This window comes from Brachyistius frenatus, unplaced genomic scaffold (genome assembly GCF_029030835.1).
Source record: "Brachyistius frenatus isolate BFR_SWC_R1_liver_20210118 unplaced genomic scaffold, ASM2903083v1 Contig_267, whole genome shotgun sequence".
NCBI classification, from domain to species: Eukaryota; Metazoa; Chordata; class Actinopteri; family Embiotocidae; genus Brachyistius; species Brachyistius frenatus.
In genome coordinates this window covers 321,077-342,382 of record NW_027210866.1, presented here as the reverse complement: position 1 = coordinate 342,382, position 21,306 = coordinate 321,077, and the positions used below count along the sequence as shown (strand labels likewise).

Here is a 21,306-nt window from a genome sequence, read left to right as displayed (position 1 = left end):
GTCTGAGTTAGAAAAAAGGGAGGATCTTCCAAAGTTAGTGTTACTGTTCATCTGTCAGTATAATGTGTGTATATGGTAATGAGCCAGTAGGCCTACATGGCACACACTCCCATTCATAGATATTATATAATTCGGTACCAAATATATATTATATAGTGATATAAAAGTTCACTCCCAACACGGATGTCATGAACTAGAAAATAAGCTATTCAGACCAAAAACGTTTTTTTGTCTGAAGCTGTATGCATGTTTGTTTCTGCTGTAAAGTTGGGCATTTTAACATGGCGGTCTATGGGGACTGACGTGCTTTGGAAGCCTGCCTCAAGTGGGCACTCGAGGAACTTCAGTGTCTGGCACTTCCGCTTCATTTCTAAGCCTGAGGTAGTCGCTTGGCAAAGATGTAGTCTTTTTTTTAAAGAGGCAGAAACCTCAGCAACTCTAAGTGGTTTCAAATCATTATCAAGTATACGCCACAGTCCTGTTTTGAAACAAGGTTAATTTAAGTTGGAGACGGACTTGCCCTCTGCACCCTGTGTCAATCTCCTCTTGTTGGCAGGAGAAAAGCCTACAGCTGTCCACGTGTCCTGCCTGTGGTTTATTGCCCGTGTCCTGATGCCTCAGAAAACCAAGCCCAGAACTGAAAAAGTGGGGGAGAAATCAGCATAAACACCGACAGACTGTCAGCTGTCTTTCTTCAACCTGTCACACTCTCTGCCCTTGTCTGACCCCTACTGCCTCACGTACACTTGCATGCTGACTAACATCACTCAGAAGACAGAAACACAGATATTTAGGGGTTTAAGGATCAAATATAAAAGGAGGTCGTGGTGGCAAAGCCCAACATTACTCGCCCAACACCTCCAATGCATTGCCGATTCTGATCTCAGGCTGCAATAAAAACGGCTCGCGTTGCTCATCCTGCTGGTAAACATCCTCACTGCCAGGTAAAAAGAAGTGGCAGAGGAGACGTGAATAATCGCAGACATACGTTGGTGTACTCACTCTCCAGGCCAACAGTGTGAGTGATAGTCAAGCAGCAGGAGAGACAGTAAACGTGGTAATACTTCCAGTATAAAAATAACTATATATTTGTATTAATTTATAGCTCTTTGAAAAGCAGGATTTAAAAAGCAGAAAACATGTGCAGGGTTATCAATTAAAAATACTACATTCTTTCTCTGCACTTGTTCTGAACTCATATGTGTTGATGTTTCTATGAAAGGTTGCACTACCTGTTTGGCATAATGCCCCTCTAGTGGCAGCATGGTGCTCTGCAGCGTTGGCCTGCAGCAGCTTCAAAGAGAATATGGGCTGGGTCGGGCTGATTACTGCAGCCCTGGCGCAAATCTCAGTCACACACACATAAATACACACACAAAACACACACTTTCAATGCCTTATCCTGCACTTCTGGGCCTCCTCACAAGCTACATTAAGCTTTCCTGGCCTCTGAACTGACAGAAGAGCGGTTTAACTCGGCATTAACAGCAGTGGGTGTTAAAACTGCCTTCACTCTGCAGACAGATTTCATATCATATGTCAAGAGTACATGTGGCTCGCTCCCATATATGCAGATTATCATACGTACAGTACATACAGCAAATGCACATGCGCCTCAACGTGACAAAGCCAGATTGACCTGTGGAAGACAAAAACAGGGAGTTAGAAATACTCAGATGAGCGAGGAGAGCAGAAAAGATGAGGGCAATAGAGAAGAATGACAGCAGCAATATGTCAGCACAGGGCCAGGCTCCCATTAATCTTCATAAATGGATAAGTAGAGTTAGGGAAATACAGACTGAAGATGTGCAAGAAGAGAGAGAAAGAGCATTGCTGTGGAGAATCAGTCTTCACAACTCGTCACGTCTCCCTCTCTGGTATGTACACAGTACCTGAGCACTCACTGAGAACACAGACTCCATTATTTAAAATATAGGGTCTGACCATCAGTCACAACTGTGCTCGAGTCAGCATCAGACTGAGCAGCGAGACCATAATTCAATCAGTCTGGTTAATAGACACGGACATGGAGTGGCTCAGGTTTTTAAGACTCTGTTCAGAGCTAATGTACTGGCCTCAAGCGACAAGATACAAACTCCACGAGGACGAGGAGTCTACCTGCCACTGTTGACGTAACTCAGTTAAAGAGGGGCATACTGCAACTCTACTGTTCCCTCTGAGGAAGAAACACAGCGAGAAGAAAATTCCCAACCTACTACTTTTCTTGTTACGTATCATCAGCCAATGATATCAATTCATTTTAGAACTTTCTTTGTGAAGGATTACAATGTATTGGATTCAGCCATTTACCCACAGCCGACCAAGCCCAGTTTTTATTCCCATTAACAATTTGTAGCGTTTTATTGATTCACTGACAATCCCCAGAGGTCACTCCTATTGAATTCTTTATGCGAGTGTGCTTAAAACTGCTGCTTTTCAAGCCAAGAAACAGTGAAGCTAAAAGCCTATAAACCTTTATTTAAAAAAACAAATAACATCAAGTAAAGTTATGTGGAGAAGTTTGTGTCTTTTAAGAATAAATGAATTATGATAGTAGGGCAATTTGTTTTAGCATTTATCAGCTGATGTTTAGGTTCTCGTTATATGTCTAAAGTCAACTGCTGTAATATGACGCAACAAACAACAAAATTAATGCATTAACATTAGAGTCTTAGCAAATAACTTTTTTAATAAAAAAAAAAAGTTGCATGTGCCTTTGTATGACACGCAATGGCTCCTGTGTCTTCCTGCACCATAATGGCATCAGGGCATGTTTTAAATCTGTCCACAACTCAGCAGTATGTCATTATCATCTGTGTGGGGAGTGGCATTTCCAAACAGCCTCCGTGCAGCACCAGCCTCATTTCTCACTGCAAAGAGTGGAAGCAAGCCAGTAAACAGGCCGGGACGGAAAAGATGAAAGAAGAGATGGATGGAAAGAGCAAGAGGTGCACGTCAAAGCGAAAAGAAGGGAAGACGTCTTGGAGATGGAGGCAACTGTGATGATAAATAAACATGCCTTGGGAGCTTCACCGAGTCTGTGCCTCGATGGATGTGAGCGCAATATCTTCTTTTCTTCCACAGTCTTGTTGACAGTACGATGGGATCTTCAACTGTACAGTTTTGCTGAGTCAGACCCTGACCCCCACCCTCCCTCCACACGCACGCACGCACGCACGCACGCACGCACACACACACACACACACACACACACACACACACTGTCTATCATCAGGTTACTGACACTAAAGCAGTGACAATGAGTGACTACCTACAACAAAAGAGGACCCATTCATACCTAAATGTATGGCCTGCTCTTAATTAAAACAGAAATACATATTTGATGTGTCTACAATGTTGTTTTCCATTTGAACAGTTAATATCTTTATCCTCAGGGGACAGATGCAGAGCTGCCTGCTCCATCTGAGATTTACGTGTAAATAAATATTACATACAAGCAATGAAGGGAGATGCCCTCATCAATCAGAGCCCGCGCAGTCCACAGTAAGATTTTAAAGCTGGCGTCAATCACTCAGCTGCTTCTATTCAGCTACTTTACTGCTACCTTACACACTTACAGCTCCTAACACACACTCAGACAGACTCACGTTACACACGCATCAACACACTCCCATTCACCTACAGTGCAGTACATGCAGGTGCATAACACACACTCGCTTACATTCAGCACACACATACTGTATGTAGCTCACAGCAACCTTTCATATATAAGCATACAATTCAGGCAACGGTATACTCAAACTGAACAAGGTCGTGCAATGCATCGTCCGACCCTGTGGAAAGGGAAGTTTATATTTTTTCTTTGGAAACGTGAGGGTGGTGAGAGAAGCTGATCATTACAGTGAGGTCACTAAATAATAAAATGGAGGTACAATCAAGTAGCAGAGACGCAGTTCAGTCCGAAACCTTTGGGGCCCAAAGTCCTGACGTATTTGGGCCAAGCCTATTTCCACACACATACTTCAGGTTCCGGTGGAGGCAAGCCTAAAATATAAATATTTTCGTTAAACATTAAAATGACAGTTAATATTACAATTAGAATCATACATTGATCACAATCCATACTGATGATTTTATCCATGTCTCGTATCATCCTGTTGACTATAACTTCCGTTCTGGTGGTTTTGTGTGAAAACGTGTTTTTCTTTCAATTTCTTTATTTAACTTTGTCGAAACCTTTAACTTCTGATAGTGGTGGGCAGCACTGAAAAACAGAAAGGGACTTGCAATCACTATATATTAATAGCTACTGATAGCTTCAGTCAATTCTTGTGTGTTAGTCAAAATACACATTTTGTTTTAGGTTTGAGATGGCAATTATGCCACATTAAAAGGCGTTTAAATGCTCAAGTTTTTCTTCTTATGTTATGTTCTTATCATAAAAAGTAAAACTCTAAAAGTAGGACTAAAATTACGTATTATTTTCAAAATTCAGTTGCTAATAATCAAATTTAAGCATATAAGATTGACTGAATAGCATTGGTAGAGGGAGTATTGATTTTTGACTTTCCTCCTCTGGTCTGTGCTGAACACGAGCAGAGTTCACTTGGAAACGTTGAGCAGACAGAGTCTGTGAAACACTGAGAACATCTGTTCTATCCACTGTCCATTTATTGTTTTATTCGAGTGGCACTCTGCTGGCTCTATTCTCACCAGGTCCTAATGATTGATAATGCTGACGGGACGGAAGTAAGAGTGTGGGTAAATGTTTGGAGGACTGCAAACTGTGACAATTGTCACACTTATTGTAAATACATCTGGAAAACCACAGCGAAAGTGGGAATGTCTAACAGTTTGTTCATTTTAAAAGACTTGTTCTACAGACTCTCGACCTGCACTTTCTTTTGGAGTATACTTCCACTGTTACCATGCACTCTGCGCATTCACCTAAAACACATGCACATGCACGCATGCATGCACATTCATTGTTGCTCAGTTTGTCTCTCTCTCTCTCTCTGTCAGTAAACACACATGAAAACAATCAAACTGATGAAATCTCAGGTACCTTAGAGTTTCAATGGAAAAAGCACAAAAAAAATGTTGAAAAAGTCAACAAAAGTAAAACCTGTCTAAAATACTGGGTAAAGGTCATAAATAAGATCATTTGAAGACAAATAGCCAAACTGAGTCAATATAAATAAATTAGATTAGAAGTGTAAATTAATTGGGAATGGAATTTAGAAGTGAAATAGTCAAGACATGGCTTCCTTGAATCCATGAAAGCTAGACGTTGAGTGGGAAGTTAAGTGTATCCTCAGATTACTTTGAGAGAAAAGGAAAACTTTTGAGTTTGAATTGGGAACATTCATATTTCATGATATAGTGACCTGAGTATGAGAAAGGCTTTGAAACTTTCCTTTCAGCCCTGCTCGCAGTGCCTTGTGACAAAGTTATGTTTGTACATTTTTACTTTTACAAGTAGAAAATATAATGTTTAAATTTGTAACTAGGAGATAAAAGGGAGTGACTGTAATATATGTACTAACAGTACTTTAATGGAAATTGAACACCTTTTATTCAAAGTTTGACATTTACGCCTTTAAAGATTAACCAGCTTTAAGAATTTTAACTATAGTATGGTGTAGGTGTGCTCTGCATATATAAAGTCATTTAGGTTATAGTTGCTGGGATGGGTCCATTAAAAATGTTCTTTGTGGGCCAGATTGTTCCCAAGAGGCATCTAACTGTTGCAAAAAGACAGAAAAGATCAGTTCCTAATGGGTCAGCAGGATGAGGAGGAATCTGCTCTCCTGCTTTCTTCCTCAAGTTGGTACGTGGCCAACTGAGACATTATTACACGACTTCTGCAGACTTATACAATAGCAGTAAACCTCTAATCTGAATTCTGTGAAGCTGGTATCAATAACCCTGGGACAAAAATGAGAGTTACAATATTTGAATACACCATGGCCTTTCACATGTAAATTACACTCTGCCCCCCTAGCCGAAACAAATTACAGCCAACTGCTGGTGGCTGGATATGAATGGGCTTCCTAATGTAGTCTGCATCTACAGTGGGCTGGGGAGCAGCTGGAAAAGAGAAAATGAGACAGAGGAGAATTTATGTGACAGTGCAGAGTGTGACAGTTTGCTTTTTTTTCATATTGCGTCTACCATGAAGCCGTACTGTGACGAATGGGGCTTGGCTCTCTGAGCATCTGTCTCCAAAGACTCACTGAGGGGTAATTAGAGCTGTGGGACGATAAGGGATATTCTCCAGGCCCACTGACTATTAATGGTGGCAAAGGGGATGGAGCCTTTACACAGACCTCTGACATGTCACAAATCTGTTACAGGGGGGGGGGGGCAGGGTGGGGTGTGCCTTTTGATGAAGCGTTAGATTTTTGTCTAAATTACATCAGCCCCCAGGGGAAGAGCCGTGGTTTGTGCGACCAGTTCGAGGGTTGGGGGAGACTTTTACATCACCAAGCTGCTGACTGGCCAGTCTGCATGATGCTACTTAATGCTTTTGGACTTATTTGCTCTGACAGCTGAGAACAATAAAAGGAGGCTGGAGTGAATTTATGCTGTTACACAAACCAGGTTTAAATTTGTGTAGCTTTGGAAATTTGCTTCTATTGGTTATGATTGCTTTTGCCACAAACATGTATTAAAACTAGGTCCAACCATGTAACAAACACGAGTGGTCAGACAACCTGAATGTAATATATGAGCTGGATACGACACCTATGGACCTTGATTTTACTGTTCGGCAAGTGCGTTAAAGTTTTCGTCCCTCCTGGTTTGTTCGGCCCAGACTTTACGTTGGAATAACGTCACCTACATTACAATAAGACTGACTGTTGTCATTGTAACCAGCTCTTGTCACACATGCAAGATGTTTGCATACTGCTACTGTGACTGCTATGCTGTTTTACCGTTTAATGTGGGATTATTATTGACATTAGAGTTGCAGTCACTAATGGTTTTCAACCACATAAAGAGACTTGCATTTAAAGATGTATGGATGAGGGCAAACGGTTGGTTTGTTTCAAACCTGTATGGTCGTCTGACCGCTCATGCTTGTTTCCCGGGTGCACTTGTTTTTCTAATTTCACTGCATTTCCAGACCTACAATGTCCCCGAGTACAATGTTACCAGAACTGAACGGATTGCAGGGGCGACAAGAATAAAACCAAGGTTGTAGTTTTCTTTTAGGATGCACAGCTTGAACGGTAAAGGATGAAGTTGAGGGCTCTTGATAGAAAGGGATACTGTATCACTCAGTAATCATGAGTTTGGAAAGCAGATGCCTTGTTGCAGGGGTTTAGTGTCTGCTGCTGCTGCTTCCCACTGTTGTGTTGGCAAAGGGCAGGTGGAGGGACTATGCTCTTCAAGACTATCTCTTTCTCTTTGTCTCTCTCTACTCTGGGCTCAAACAAGGTAATTGTAAGTCTCTCCTGGCATCCAGCAGTCACCATAACCTTTTCCAAAATGACACAGGAATACCTTACTCTATATTGTACTCCGTTACTCACTTGCTGACTTTAATAAGTTACCTATCTGTGTTTTTTTTTTTTTTTTATCAAGGTGGTTTTATTTGCTAACCTGAAGAACGGGGTCTGTAGTCCCAACTGGATTGAACCTATAACAGAAGGGTATTTATAGCCCTGACGGATAAAAAAATAAACAAATGAAAACATAATCTTTCACTCATTCACACAAAGGGTAAAATAATATTCACAACAAAAAAGGTAAAATACAGTTAACCAGAGCACTAAAGATTCAAGAGCATTCAAGAGCATCACCGAGGGAAAGACTCCATATTGTTGTTGGGCTGTTTTTGGATGATGGTTTACACACTTTTTCACTTGCCTTTTGTGTTACCTTCATTCTTTGTTAAATGTGTTCACCTCATCTTTTGAAGCCATTTGTTCCGAAATCTCTGTACTTCCAAATGCTTCATATTCTTTACTACTTTACTTTGTTGACTGAGTTTCAGTAAAGGTTAACCCAATGATGCTCCAGAGTGTTTGGGAGCAATATGGAGATCGGGAGAGTAGGTTTAGGAATTTGACATGAGAGCAAGGGGGGGGAGCAAGGATCTGAGGGGAAATCGTCAGGGAAAAGAGTCGTCTGGGACAAGTTTCCCAGCAGCCTTATTGCACTTAGATGATCTCTCCTCCAACAAGTGGGAATGGATTCAAGATCATCTATTAGATACTGTAGGTGCAATAAAACCTTTGGTGAACGTATTCCAGACTGTTTAAACAGATAGAAACAGACAAAACACAGGCACAGCACATGACAAAACAGTGACACAGGATATAACACAGCCACAATACCGACACATCAAAGGCACGGGCAAGAGCAGGCAACACCACAACACCTACAGCACTCAACACCAACAACACAAAAGCACAGACGGAGATACAGACGAACATATTATACTTTACACTAATACACAGATTGAAGCCATGCAAGGACGGAAAAGAAGCATGCGCACAAACTCACTGATAACAACATAGAGATCAAACCCCAAACACATCCTTGCACATCTCTCCTGTTTCAGTCTCATTCACCTACACACACACACACACACACGCACACACACACACACACACACACACACACACACACACACACACACACACACACACACACACACACACACACACACACACACACACACACACACACACACACACACACACACACACAGTCACACAGACACATAGACACACTCACACGCTTTGATTTAATCCTAAACACGAACACAGAATGACACAAGCATATTGTATAATTCAGAAGAACCCACAGGAAAAATACTTGGGACTGTTGTCTATTATCTCTACTGTGAACTGTTGTGTGTAGTTGTTTGTGTAGCAGGAAGCGCAGACCTACTTGAAACTTGTATCGAGTCTATGGAAACTATATCAGAGCTATATTTTGCCCGTGGACTCTTGCCATGTAATATGCTGCTTGACAACAGTAATTTCAGAGAAATCACAGACACCGATATAGATATCAAAATAGATACAAATACACACTCATGTTATATATAATTATGTAAAACTAAAAGAGGAACGCAAAACAAAAACAAACTAAATGAAAAAATGAAAAAGTCAGCAAGTTAGTACGATACGTCAAGCAAAGACAGGAACAAAGAAAAAACTCCAGCCTGATCCCACGACACCTGACTGAATCAGCTCACAGCACAACAGCAACACTAGAAAGTCAAAGGAACCAGAACTACAATACCAGAAGCAACACACAACAAAAACAAGAGAGATAAAGATAAAAACAACAACAACAGCAGAGCAACAACAGTGACACAAATTTTAAGTGACAGATACAAGATGGTCATAAATACATAATATATAAATACATATAGATATATAGAGATATATAGATATAAAGAAATAGGAAAAGCCAGATATACGGGTTGCAGATATTTACTTCATCATCATAGTGCCATACTCCTTGGCCATCCGGCATCTCAGAGCTCACACTACTGTCCTGATCGATTAGCCAGCGATGCACGGCGTGGGCCTAAAAGGACATACGACATAAAGACAGAGCCCGGTTAATCGCAACAGTGAGAAGCAGAGCTGGTGAGACAGAAAAGAAGAGGGAGGGCAGAGGAGAGCAGCAAAGCGGACAGAAAACAATGGCAAGGAAATGAAAAAGATTCAGAGGAACAGGTGAACAATATATTGAGACACAGAAAGAAAACAAGGTGAAAGCGGGAGGGAGGGAGGGAGAGGAGGAAGAGAGCAGGAAGAGGACCCACCCCGCCCCACCCCACCTGGCTTGTCCAACCCCATCCCTCCCCCCAAAAAACTCTCCCTGCGGGAAACAGGTCAGGTTAGGATGAGTGGTATGAGTGTGGAAGCACGATGTGGCACGACACACATGGTAGTGAGAGGTAGGAAACACCACACTGATAGCAATGGAGGAGGATCTGGTGATGATGGTTTTTGGCTCATAGATGGATCAGCTGTGTCGCTGTGGAAAGCTGCAACTTACACACCGGAGGGAGTCGGGATTCCTTTATATCACGCTTGTGCAAGTGGCATCTGGATAGAAAATGTCGTGTACTTACCCCGAATTCTCACATAGAAATGTGCAACCACATATGTGCAGTACAAAACACACCACATAAAAATAGCTTAACAAACACCTTTAACACAATAACACAAAAACAAAACATCCAGTGAGGCCAAGTCTATGACGGAGAGACACATAGAAACAGTGAATGTACACAACCGTATTTCAGAGCAAAGCAACATCAATTGTCTTCATATTATGGATGCAGATGGACAGCAATAAATATACAAAAGGTGTGAAAAATAGTAGGACTGGTTTAAATGACAAAAATTCATAATAGCCAACAAAAGTCTCAGATGGAGCTCCTCTCCGAGAATCAGACCAAAATAAAACAGACAATCTTTCAAAAATCCTTCTCCAGAGAGACAGAAGTCTCCTCAGACTCCCTCAGTTAAGATTCAGATCAAACACATACTGCAGTCAGCTCCAGTCCCAATCACCCTGAAACACACACACACACACACACACACACACACACACACACACACACACACACACACACACACACACACACACACACACACACACACACACACACACACACACACACACACACAAGCTCCATCTGTTACTCTCAACTGTTGTTGTGTCAGCACCAAAAACAACCGAACACAGCTTCTTTTGTGACGCTCGCTGCCCCTTTGCGGCAGAAATTTTTGTCAAGATTTGCAATGGGGTGAAATCTCAGAATCCAGGGATTAATTATCCTGTCAAGGCTGCGACTGCACATTTACTACCTACTTCACGCAGGCAATTTTACAGTATGTGTTGTGTTTTTAAGATGCAGTGATGCACGCTGTCATACCATTGACCACTTAGCACGTAAGCTGTTGAATGAGGGAGAAGGGTGTAGATTGGCTACTTTGATACTGAACATGAGGAAGGTATTATACAACATGTGCAAGCACAGAAGCATCCACTCAATCGGGTTTATGCATTGTTGTACTTGCAAGAACCACATGTCTAATCTTAGGATCAGGTTATGTTTTATCAGAGCTACTTCATGAGATCTGCAGTCCAATCATGTACACTGGCTCCTGTAAACTTGATCCTTATATAAACATTACACATTTATCTCCAATTCAAAAGTTCCAGTCCTGATTAATGTTAATTGCACTTTCAACTGTAACCTGAAATGGATCCTGATTATAACGTTAACTGGAAACCAAAGGTCTGTGGCAAAAAAAAAATCCCATTAAAGAGGCAAGAAATGGACAAAATGTCCTCCCCTTTGATGAGTTTTCTCATCTTTCTACATTTGTGTGGATATGTGATCCCCATAAAGACAGACACACACACACACACACACACACACACACACACACACACACACACACACACACACACACACACACACACACACACACACACACACACACACACACACACACACAGGGAGCAGGACCTTCTGCACCAGGGTGTGAGACTGCAAAGACAGATGCTGGTAAACACGTAGCAGAGAAGTGGAGGACAACACACAGAAATAGACAGAGTCACCTCAAGGGTACAGTGAATCAGATGGTGACAGCAGAGGCCAGAGCCTCTGTTAGGACACCTGAAAATAGACGAAACCAGCAGAAGGGGGGCGACTACGATGCAGGACCTGAGAGCACTGATACATGTGCAGCATTTGATCCATATTAAACTTTCTAAATTTTCATTTTGCATGACCTTCATCTGTGAGAAATATTTGCACTACCGGTGCTCAGTAACAATGTCTATGCATGTGGCTGCGGGTGTGAAGGGGATTGTTTGTGTACGTGTCAGTGTGTGTGTGTGTGTGTGTGTGTGTGTGTGTGTGTGTGTGTGTGTGTGTGTGTGTGTGTATGTGCGCGCGTGTGTGTAGACGTGATGCACAGTCCCTCAACCATAGAGTTTGTGGTGAGTTACAGAGCGTGTCAGCTTAAAAGAATAATTGGATTAAGTAGCAGACGGCTAGTGATGACAGGGAGAGGGGGTGAAGGGACGGACAAGGAAGAAGGGGGGGGGGGCAGACTGAAGCAGAGGGGGAGAGAGGTGCTGATAAGTGTAACAGGCCATTTGCTGTGGAGCCTCTGGGAGCCTCAGGACAGTGAACAGACACGCAGAGGGAACTCAAACCGTTACGCTGAAGATTAGAGGGATAAAGAAACAACACTCAATAGTCTCTGAGCAACTAACTAGCAGCCTCTTGGCATTTGGTTTACATGAAACTCCAAGACCAGAAAAAGACAACCAATAGGAGTCATATAAGAGGAAATATAATTTTGTCTTTGCCTGCTTTACAGGGTTTTAAACCTTCCTGATGGTGCCTGGAGCAGCACTGAGGATAAAACTGAGGGCAGGAGTCAAAAGAGAGATGACTGCAAGTCAAAGAGAGTCTCATGTTAAAGAAAGAAGTGTTCGAGAGAGAACTTGAAGACTGCTTAGAAAGTGGCCCTGATGAAACAGGACATAAGGAGGCTTATTTGATGTTTCGTTGTCACAAGCACGATTTGTTGAACATTGACAAATACAACCTCAGAAATGGATGGAACGACAGAAATGGAAAATAGTCTAAAAAAAACCCCAAAAGTGATACTTGATGAAACTTATAGACAATGTAAAAAGGCAAATGTGTAAACGTAAAGTTAAATACTATTAAGTGAGTTTGTGGGAAAATATACCAGTTGCACGTTTTTTTTTTGGTGCATTAAAGCTGACATACAGTATATTACTACTCCAGAATATGTCCAAATAAAGCTCTATAAATACAGACATGAAAATAGAGACTACAGTTACCCTTCAATTTACATGCTGCTGTGGTGAACAGGCTCAACGGAGACGATTACAATCCACCTCAGATCAGCCCAGTTTTAAATTCGCACGCAATACAACAACATAAAATCAACCTACAACCATCACAAATAAAACACATCGCCCTTCCTTCAGTTACCCATACACACACGTGTCCCAATAGGTGTTTGTTACAGTGCCACCATCTGGCAGGTCGAAGGGGGTTTTAAATCTACCGAAGTTCATCAAAGATACAGTACATGCAGTTTTAACTGGACTATGTGACCCCCAAATTTCACAGCTGTAAGACCAAAAGCTAAAAATATAACGTCCTTTGAAATGTTTTAAATCACCATATGAGTGTATATAGCTGCACTGAACTGGAAGAATCACAAGTGAAATCTTCATGGAAAAGATGCAGAATTGTGATAATTGGCAAAAAAAAAAAAAAAATTTTAAAATAGCATGGGTCATTCCTGGACTTATTAGAGGTAAAACAAAAAGTCAACAAATCAAATTAAAAAAAAAATTGTTTTTTTTGGTATGGGAGGTTTTACAGTTTAAACTATAATCTTTGTGCTTTAAAGCAACAAAGCTCAAAATATGTAGTAAAAAAAAAACTGTAAAACTTCTGTAGTGGAGCAAAGAAAATAACATGTTCAGTGAATGAATTATTCCTAAAAGGGAGGTTTTTTATTTTACTGACTGATCACTTGTAAAAGCTTATGGGCTTGTATGTTGTCTGACAACCTACAGGCGCATATTGAAGTCTAAAAAGTAATCCAATTTAGTCAGGGCCACAAATCGAGAAACATGCTTGAGATCACAGCCGGGTTCATTGTTAATTAGCATAAATGAAATAACTGCCACGACACCGAGAAGCTGCTCGCACTGAGCTCTGATTTGAAAAAGCACTCAGCTCTCTTCTGTTCAATGGAGCAGCGCAGCTTCGACACTCCCTCAGTGACAACAGTGCAGATGAGCTGTGATACACAAACGACTGTGGCATTAAGGAACCAAGTATCTTTCACCAAGTCCAGCTCGCTTTAGTCCTCAACTGCATCAGCTTTCCTCTTGATCGTCCACCTTCCTGTCCATTATCCTCGAGTGCAGATATAAACATAAAGTAATCAAACTCGTAATGTCACAGGTCAGACTAGGCCACAGTTCCTTGTGAAAAGCTGACACAGTAGCTAAACTAAATGGACTCTACTAAATTATTCAAGTCCTGAGAAAAAAAAATAAATCAAGGGGAGTTATAACCAGGAAGCAACGTCATTGAGGTGGTGCCACGGCCAGAGCTTCTGAGAATCCCATAAGACACCTGATTTACAGTGGGTACGGAAAGTATTCAGACCCCTTTAAATTTTTCACTCTTTGTTTCATTGCAGCCATTTGCTAAAATCAAAAAAGTTCATTTTATTTCTCATTAATGTACACTAAGCACCCCATGTTGACAGAAAAAAAACAGAAATGTAGAAATTTGTGCAAATTTATTAAAAAAGAAAAACTGAAATATCACATGGTCATAAGTATTCAGACCCTTTGCTCAGTATTGAGTAGAAGCACCCTTTTGAGCAAGTACAGCCATGAGTCTTCTTGGGAATGATGCAACAAGCTTTTCACACCTGGATTTGGGGATCCTCTCCAGTTCCGTCAGGTTGGATGGTGAACGTTGGTGGACAGCCATTTTCAGGTCTCTCCAGAGATGCTCAATTGGGTTTAGGTCAGGGCTCTGGCTGGGCCAGTCAAGAATGGTCACAGAGTTGTTCCGAAGCCACTCCTTTGTTATTTTAGCTGTGTGTTTAGGGTCATTGTCTTGTTGGAAGGTGAACCTTCGGCCCAGTCTGAAGTCCAGAGCACTCTGGAAGAGGTTTTCTTCCAGGATATCTCTGTACTTGGCCGCATTCATCTTTCCTTCAATTGCAACCAGTCGTCCTGTCCCTGCAGCTGAAAAACACCACCATAGCATGATGCTGCCACCACCATGTTTCACTTTTGGGATTGTATTGGGCAGGTGATGAGCAGTGCCTGGTTTTCTCCACACATACCGCTTAGAATTAATGCCAAAAAGTTCAATCTTGGTCTCATCAGACCAGAGAATCTTATTTCTCATAGTCTGGGAGTCCTTCATGTGTTTTTTGGCAAACTCTATGTGGGCTTTCATATGTCTTGCACTGAGGAGAGGCTTCCGTCGGGCCACTCTGCCATAAAGCCCCGACTGGTGGAGGGCTGCAGTGATAGTTGACTTTGTGGAACTTTCTCCCATCTCCCTACTGCATCTCTGGAGCTCAGCCACAGTGATCTTTGGGTTCTTCTTTACCTCTCTCACCAAGGCTCTTCTCCCACGATTGCTCCGTTTGGCTGGACGGCCAGGTCTAGGAAGAGTTCTGGTCGTCCCAAACTTCTTCCATTTAAGGATTATGGAGGCCACTGTGCTCTTAGGAACCTTGAGTGCTGCAGAAATTATTTTGTAACCTTGGCCAGATCTGTGCCTTGCCACAATTCTGTCTCTGAGCTCCTTGGACAATTCCTTCGACCTCATGATTCTCATTTGCTCTGACATGCACTGTGAGCTGTAAGGTCTTATATAGACAGGTGTGTGCCTTTCCTAATCAAGTCCAATCAGTTTAATTAAACACAGCTGGACTCCAATGAAGGAGTAGAACCATCTCAAGGAGGATCAGAAGAAATGGACAGCATGTGAGTTAAATATGAGTGTTACAGCAAAGGGTCTGAATACTTATGACCATGTGATATTTCAGTTTTTCTTTTTTAATAAATTTGCACAAATTTCTACATTTCTGTTTTTTTCTGTCAAGATGGGGTGCTGAGTGTACATTAATGAGAAATAAAATGAACTTTTTTGATTTTAGCAAATGGCTGCAATGAAACAAAGAGTGAAAAATTTAAAGGGGTCTGAATACTTTCCGTACCCACTGTATCTGATCTCCAGTTTTTCTTGCGACAAGACTGAACCGAACACATCAGAAATGCAGACGCCCATAATGTCATAAACTACGAGGGTGAGTAAAGAAGAAAAATGTGTGTGTGTAGCTCAGTGAACAGAACACACGTGGGAACATGAATGTGGTTTTCTATTAGCTGAACAAGACCTTCGAAAAGGGCGTTAAATAAAAGCTAATAAAGTAAGTTAAGCATTTACCGAACGGATTTTCTATCAGTATCAGCCCTGGGGCTGCATAGTACAAATGAACAAACCCACACTGATACAACAGCTGATTTTCAGTACAAATTCCCATTTGATTTTTTTGCATACCACTGCTATATCCATTGATGTTGAAAAATATTTTTCCTGCATCCTTTTTCTATGTTCTCAGAGGTCTCCTGACTCATACTAACAAATTCCATGTTATGTATGTTATGTCCTAAGGGAACAGCTTAATTATATATATTATATAAAAAATATATCCTGCAAAAATAAGTAAAACATTTCGCTGCAGTATAAAAAGCAACCTTGCAACTTCCCCAAAAACAAATGAATAAAACATCACTGCTTGAAACGTTGCTGTGGTTGAGAGGTTTTGCATGCTAGCAGGCGTAAATGTGTGCAGATGTAGAAGAGCAGACTTCCAAAGTGAGGCCAAGTAAAAAGTCCACAGAGCGAGAATGAACAGGAGAGCTCTGCAGATCTCAGCCTGATTAATTATGTATGGCAGAGCTGCCAGCTATGTGCCCAGCAGCAAGCAGCTGGAGCTCTATCAGCAGAGGAGCGGTAGTTTCTGGAGGGGCACAGGTGGAACCGCCAGGTGGGATGAAAGGAAAGGATGGTGCAGTCACCTCCACCTAGCACCTCGACTACCCTCTTATTCTCTCTTACTGCCTGTCGAACTCTCCATCTGGCTTCACATCCTGTCTCCGTTTGGTGCACACTTGTGTGAGAATGTGCAGAGTCACCATCTTTATCCTTCACTGTCCACTACGACTTTATACGCGTCTCCGCGGCGGTTCAGTCTTCATGTACTGTGAGCGTTGTGTCGTGTACTAGTGAAACCTGCAGTAGCGGAAGCCAATACTACAGAGATATCAGCTCTTAGACACGTATCACTGACAATTATTTTGTGATAAAACAGCTTGAGGGGTTGAGAGGTGTCGACTCGAACTTTTTTTTTTTTTTCAAAGGTGTAGTGCATAGTGTTGTTAAAGCGGCTATTTTCGTGTTAACAATCGATCAAATAACTATATATATGTGGAAAGGGTCATATCACAAGGGGTCATATTGACAAAGAGACTCATCACCTAACTGCAGATTACTCCACATTCATCAAATGATGCTCACTGGCCTAAAATGTGTATTTCCCTCATCTTACCTCATCTTTGGAAAAGGAGTATGGCTACAAAAAGATGACTACATATTTCAGACTGTAACAAAGCCCACAAAATTACTCTTTTTATTTTCAGAATTTTATCCATTTGGTCCAATAATCTTTGGAAAGTCGAATAGGAGGCACGTGATTATTTTGTTTAAACCCATTTGTGTGAGTGTGGGGAGTCAATCTGAAGTCAAGGATCACTTGTTGTGATCAAGACAAGGAAACCAAAGTGTTTCCCCTGTGAGCCCAGATTTGCGGAAGTACGTGACACATCTGAAGCAAAAAGCTTGAAAAACGCTTTGAATGAAAGTACCTCTGAAAAAGTTGTTTAAATGAATGAAATGCCATCTTGTAACCTGGTATCCAGGTCTCCTAAATACATCCACAATTTGACCTCTGTTCCTGTTCAATAATTCAGTTTTCCGGTGTTTGACACAGCCTACAGTATGTCATTTCCTTGCAATGGATTGCATTACACAGTAAGGTGTTCCTGTTATTTTGTCCACCCCTTCTCGATTCCTCTTGTCCTCCTGTCTGCGTCTGAACCTGAGGTTAAAGGTCATCAAAGCAGCAAGATTAACATCACAGCACAAAGACGACAGGCTGCTTTGATGTTCTCTGCACTGGAGAGAAAGTGCACCCTCTTCTGATCTTTAACTCTGTTTGTACTTTCTTTTGTCTGCCTCAGAGAATACTTATCGGGGGATTGTTGAGCCGGTGAGTAGAGTAGTCCGTTTTAACAAAATTACCTTTTGAGAAAATGGGTTTGAGTCCCTGCTGATGCCTGTATACTTGATGTAAACACGTATAGGGCTGCAGCAAAGTTAATGAGTATTCTAACACTTGTGTTACCAACAAAGGATTGTTTGATTCCAGGCAGCGACAGGGACATTACAGTGATGAACAATGTTTACTTTAGTTGGAGCACTCTGAAATTGAACAAAGATATGGCCAGAGTGAACAATATTTTCACGTTTATGTGAACCTCTAGGACAAAAGGAATAAAAAGAAAGAGAATGCATAGAAATGGACGGGTTGAAGGAGATGGAAGCCAGTTCAGAATATTTTGCGCTTTATCAATGACATTTAGCTGCACCCCTGACCCCTCCTTCCTATTTTTCTCCTCTTTCCACTGAAAACCGTTGCTCTTCCATCACAGACTATGTTTATCCAACATTTCATTACCATAATAAAACACATGCATGGAAAAAAGATAAACTCAAAGAGACAGCACAGCCAAAAACCTGGATTTGAGAGGCTTATTTTCATCTTTCTTTCTTGTCCTCTATTCTTTTATGTTGCTCTTTTCTTTTCGCTCAGAGAAATGGAAAGAGACATGCCTTTTCTTCCAGCCTGCGCCTCATTATGGTGCTTTTCAGGTCTGCTCTTTTGTATGGGGCCAGCCCAGAGCCATGCACAGGCATAGCGGAGCAGCCGGTGGATTACCCAGACTCATGTCAACCCGTCGACAGAACCACCTACCTCTCCAGCAAACGCCCCTGCCAAGTGTAGCATGAATGTTACATGCTTTAATAAGTGTAGCCAAATCACCATGCCAAGACTAAACCAACAGGAACAGCAGCTGTACCACAGACATCAGTGTGGACAATAGATCTAGGTCTTTAAACCAGGGTAAGGCCATGACAATACTGGACAGAATGTATTACAGTCCAGTGATAATCAGCATGCAGTGTGTAGTCTAGCCGCACAGAGCATCATGTCTCAAACTCAATAAGATTAGAGGCTCAGAAGTAATAGTGTTTTGTTTTTTGCATTTTTTAAAGCCTGAGGTCATCATCTGCTTTTGAAGCGTCTCTGCTAAACATTTGGCTTGTAATAATACATTTGCAAACAATACATGTTCATACAAAAGGTTTGAATACATTTTGAAGCAAAAGAAACAATACATTACCATAAAGTACCAGATTAAAAAAAAAAAAAAAAAAAAAAATTGGTCAAGACTATACAAAGTACAAAACTGCTAAAAAAAATAAATAAATACAAAATTATTATTCAACCACTTTGACATATAATTTCAACTTTGTGTCAGCAATATTTTATGACATGACAGCTACACCCGTAATGAGGTATTTGACACGAAGATTTCACCCATACAGAACTAATCTACATTTCTATACTGACAATGGCTTTATGTGTCAAAATCCCAAAAAGCGTCCTTTTTCTAACTACAAAGTTCTGTTCAACCAACTGTGTGTTTTGTGTCCAGCACCAAACAGCAGGCAGAGAAGGTGAGTAATGAGCTGGGGAACACAGTGACGCACTTAACTGCAAAATAACTAGATATTTTGCTCTGCACTTAATAAAAACAAAACGGAGATAAAAGGAGAGTAATTATTGGACTTATTGTGATATACAATAACAATGACTCCAAATGAATGGCAAACATCGTTCCGTCTCTGCTGGATGTGTAATGTATGGACAGTAACTGTTTGCTAACAAGTTTGCATGACGCGGTGCAAGTCAGTGTTGGGGGTTATAGCTCGTTCCGACTGCTGCAAAGTGGCCAAAAAAATTCTGCAAATAAAGGATTAATATGCCAAATAACACTCACATTACGGGTCTTACGCACTGCTGAAAGAAGATATCATTGACTGCAATATTAAAACTGTATTTGTGTGTGTGTGTGTGTGTGTGTACGCTTGTTCATGTGTGCATATACTGCATTTGTGTGTGTGTGTCTGTGCTCAGCAGCTGGCAGAACAGAGCTGCAGGTTCTGGCGGTCATCTATCAGAGCTGTACTATCACCCTCTGCTGCTCCCTCCTGGGACAGAACGACGGATGCCTCCTCTATCACTGCTGCATGTAGTGCTCATTAAGCCCCTTTGCTGTGGTAAGTCACTGTTTCTTACACTCACAGCTGTATGAGATACACACACACACACACACACACACACACACACACACACACACACACACACACACACACATGTAAACACACATTGGCACACATCGTGGATAGTATTTACACACATACCACATGAACATGGTGGTTCTAAAATAAGCTTTGGAGTCATGGTTTTAAAGAACTACAGTTTTTAAGTGTTTCAAACACTCTCAAGCATTTTATTTATATTTACCACTTTAAAAAGGTACAATACTAAAATTAATGATTTAAATCTTAAAATAAATCAACAGACTTTAATCATTTTATATTATTTCAAAGACCTCTATGAGTGGTGTTGTACAGATGTCTGTTGAAGCTAGTTTGCTAATCAGCTAGCCCGAGCCGTCGCATGTCATACCACTCCACACGTACAGAGGCAATAATGAGTCACTGACGTGTGGAGTCTGCCCTCAGTCCAACATGAGAGGGAGATGAAGTACTGTATTCTCACCTCTTAATGATTGAAAGAGTAAATGCATGGATGGCTGAAACTCTTGACAAAATAAAAACAAAATGACAGTTAACTTTGCCACTTCTTTTTACTGCCAGACAGCTTTTGGCAAGTAAAGGCATGAAGGTTGATGTCGAACTCACAAGCGTTCTCCAGAGTAGACCAGTTAGAATAGATCTATAATTAGCTTGTCGTCCAACTGTCTGACAGACTGGGGTAATTTTATGTGGCAAACAAACCAAGGCGTATTGACCTTGTTTGGACACTTTAAGACGGATCTCTAGTGCAGCTAATGAGAACACAAACCAGACCGAAAAACACTTGAAATGGCATCGATATGCGTTTTTTCTGTTGGTGCTTTCTTGCAAATATTGTTGTTAAAAACGGAAATATACCAGCTATAACGTAAACCACAGGCTTAACTGGTCTTTTTTTTTTTTTGGTCGATTCACTACTCGGTAAATACAATCATAAGTTACAAAAATAAACACTAATTATCAGCAGGGCAAGAACATGCAAAATTCATCAAACTGCCAAAACTGAGAGCTGGCTGGACGCTCCAGTGACTCTGATGGTACAAAGTGGTATTACAAGACAGGACTTAATTCTTACATATTGCACCTTTAAAAGAGTACGGCAGCAATTTAGCCTTGCACATCGATAACACTCAGGAAATAATCCGATTTCACGCAGTTTGGGAGCTAAAGGGCTATATTTACATGTGTAGTAGTCCTCCTTTAAATAGCCCTGTAAACCGACATTAAATGTCCCTGAAGTAAACCCTCAAAAG

General features: G+C 41.2%; 1 protein-coding gene across 1 annotated transcript in view; it reads right to left on the bottom strand.

The window, feature by feature from the left end:
• ank1a (ankyrin 1, erythrocytic a) overlaps window positions 1–21,306 on the bottom strand; it is an 88,978-nt gene that overhangs the window by 40,502 nt on the left and 27,170 nt on the right. Inside the window, exon 2 of the mRNA XM_069721532.1 lies at window positions 9,421–9,513. Coding sequence (XP_069577633.1) covers window positions 9,421–9,513 — 93 coding nt within the window. The remainder of the gene's footprint in view (window positions 1–9,420; window positions 9,514–21,306) is intronic.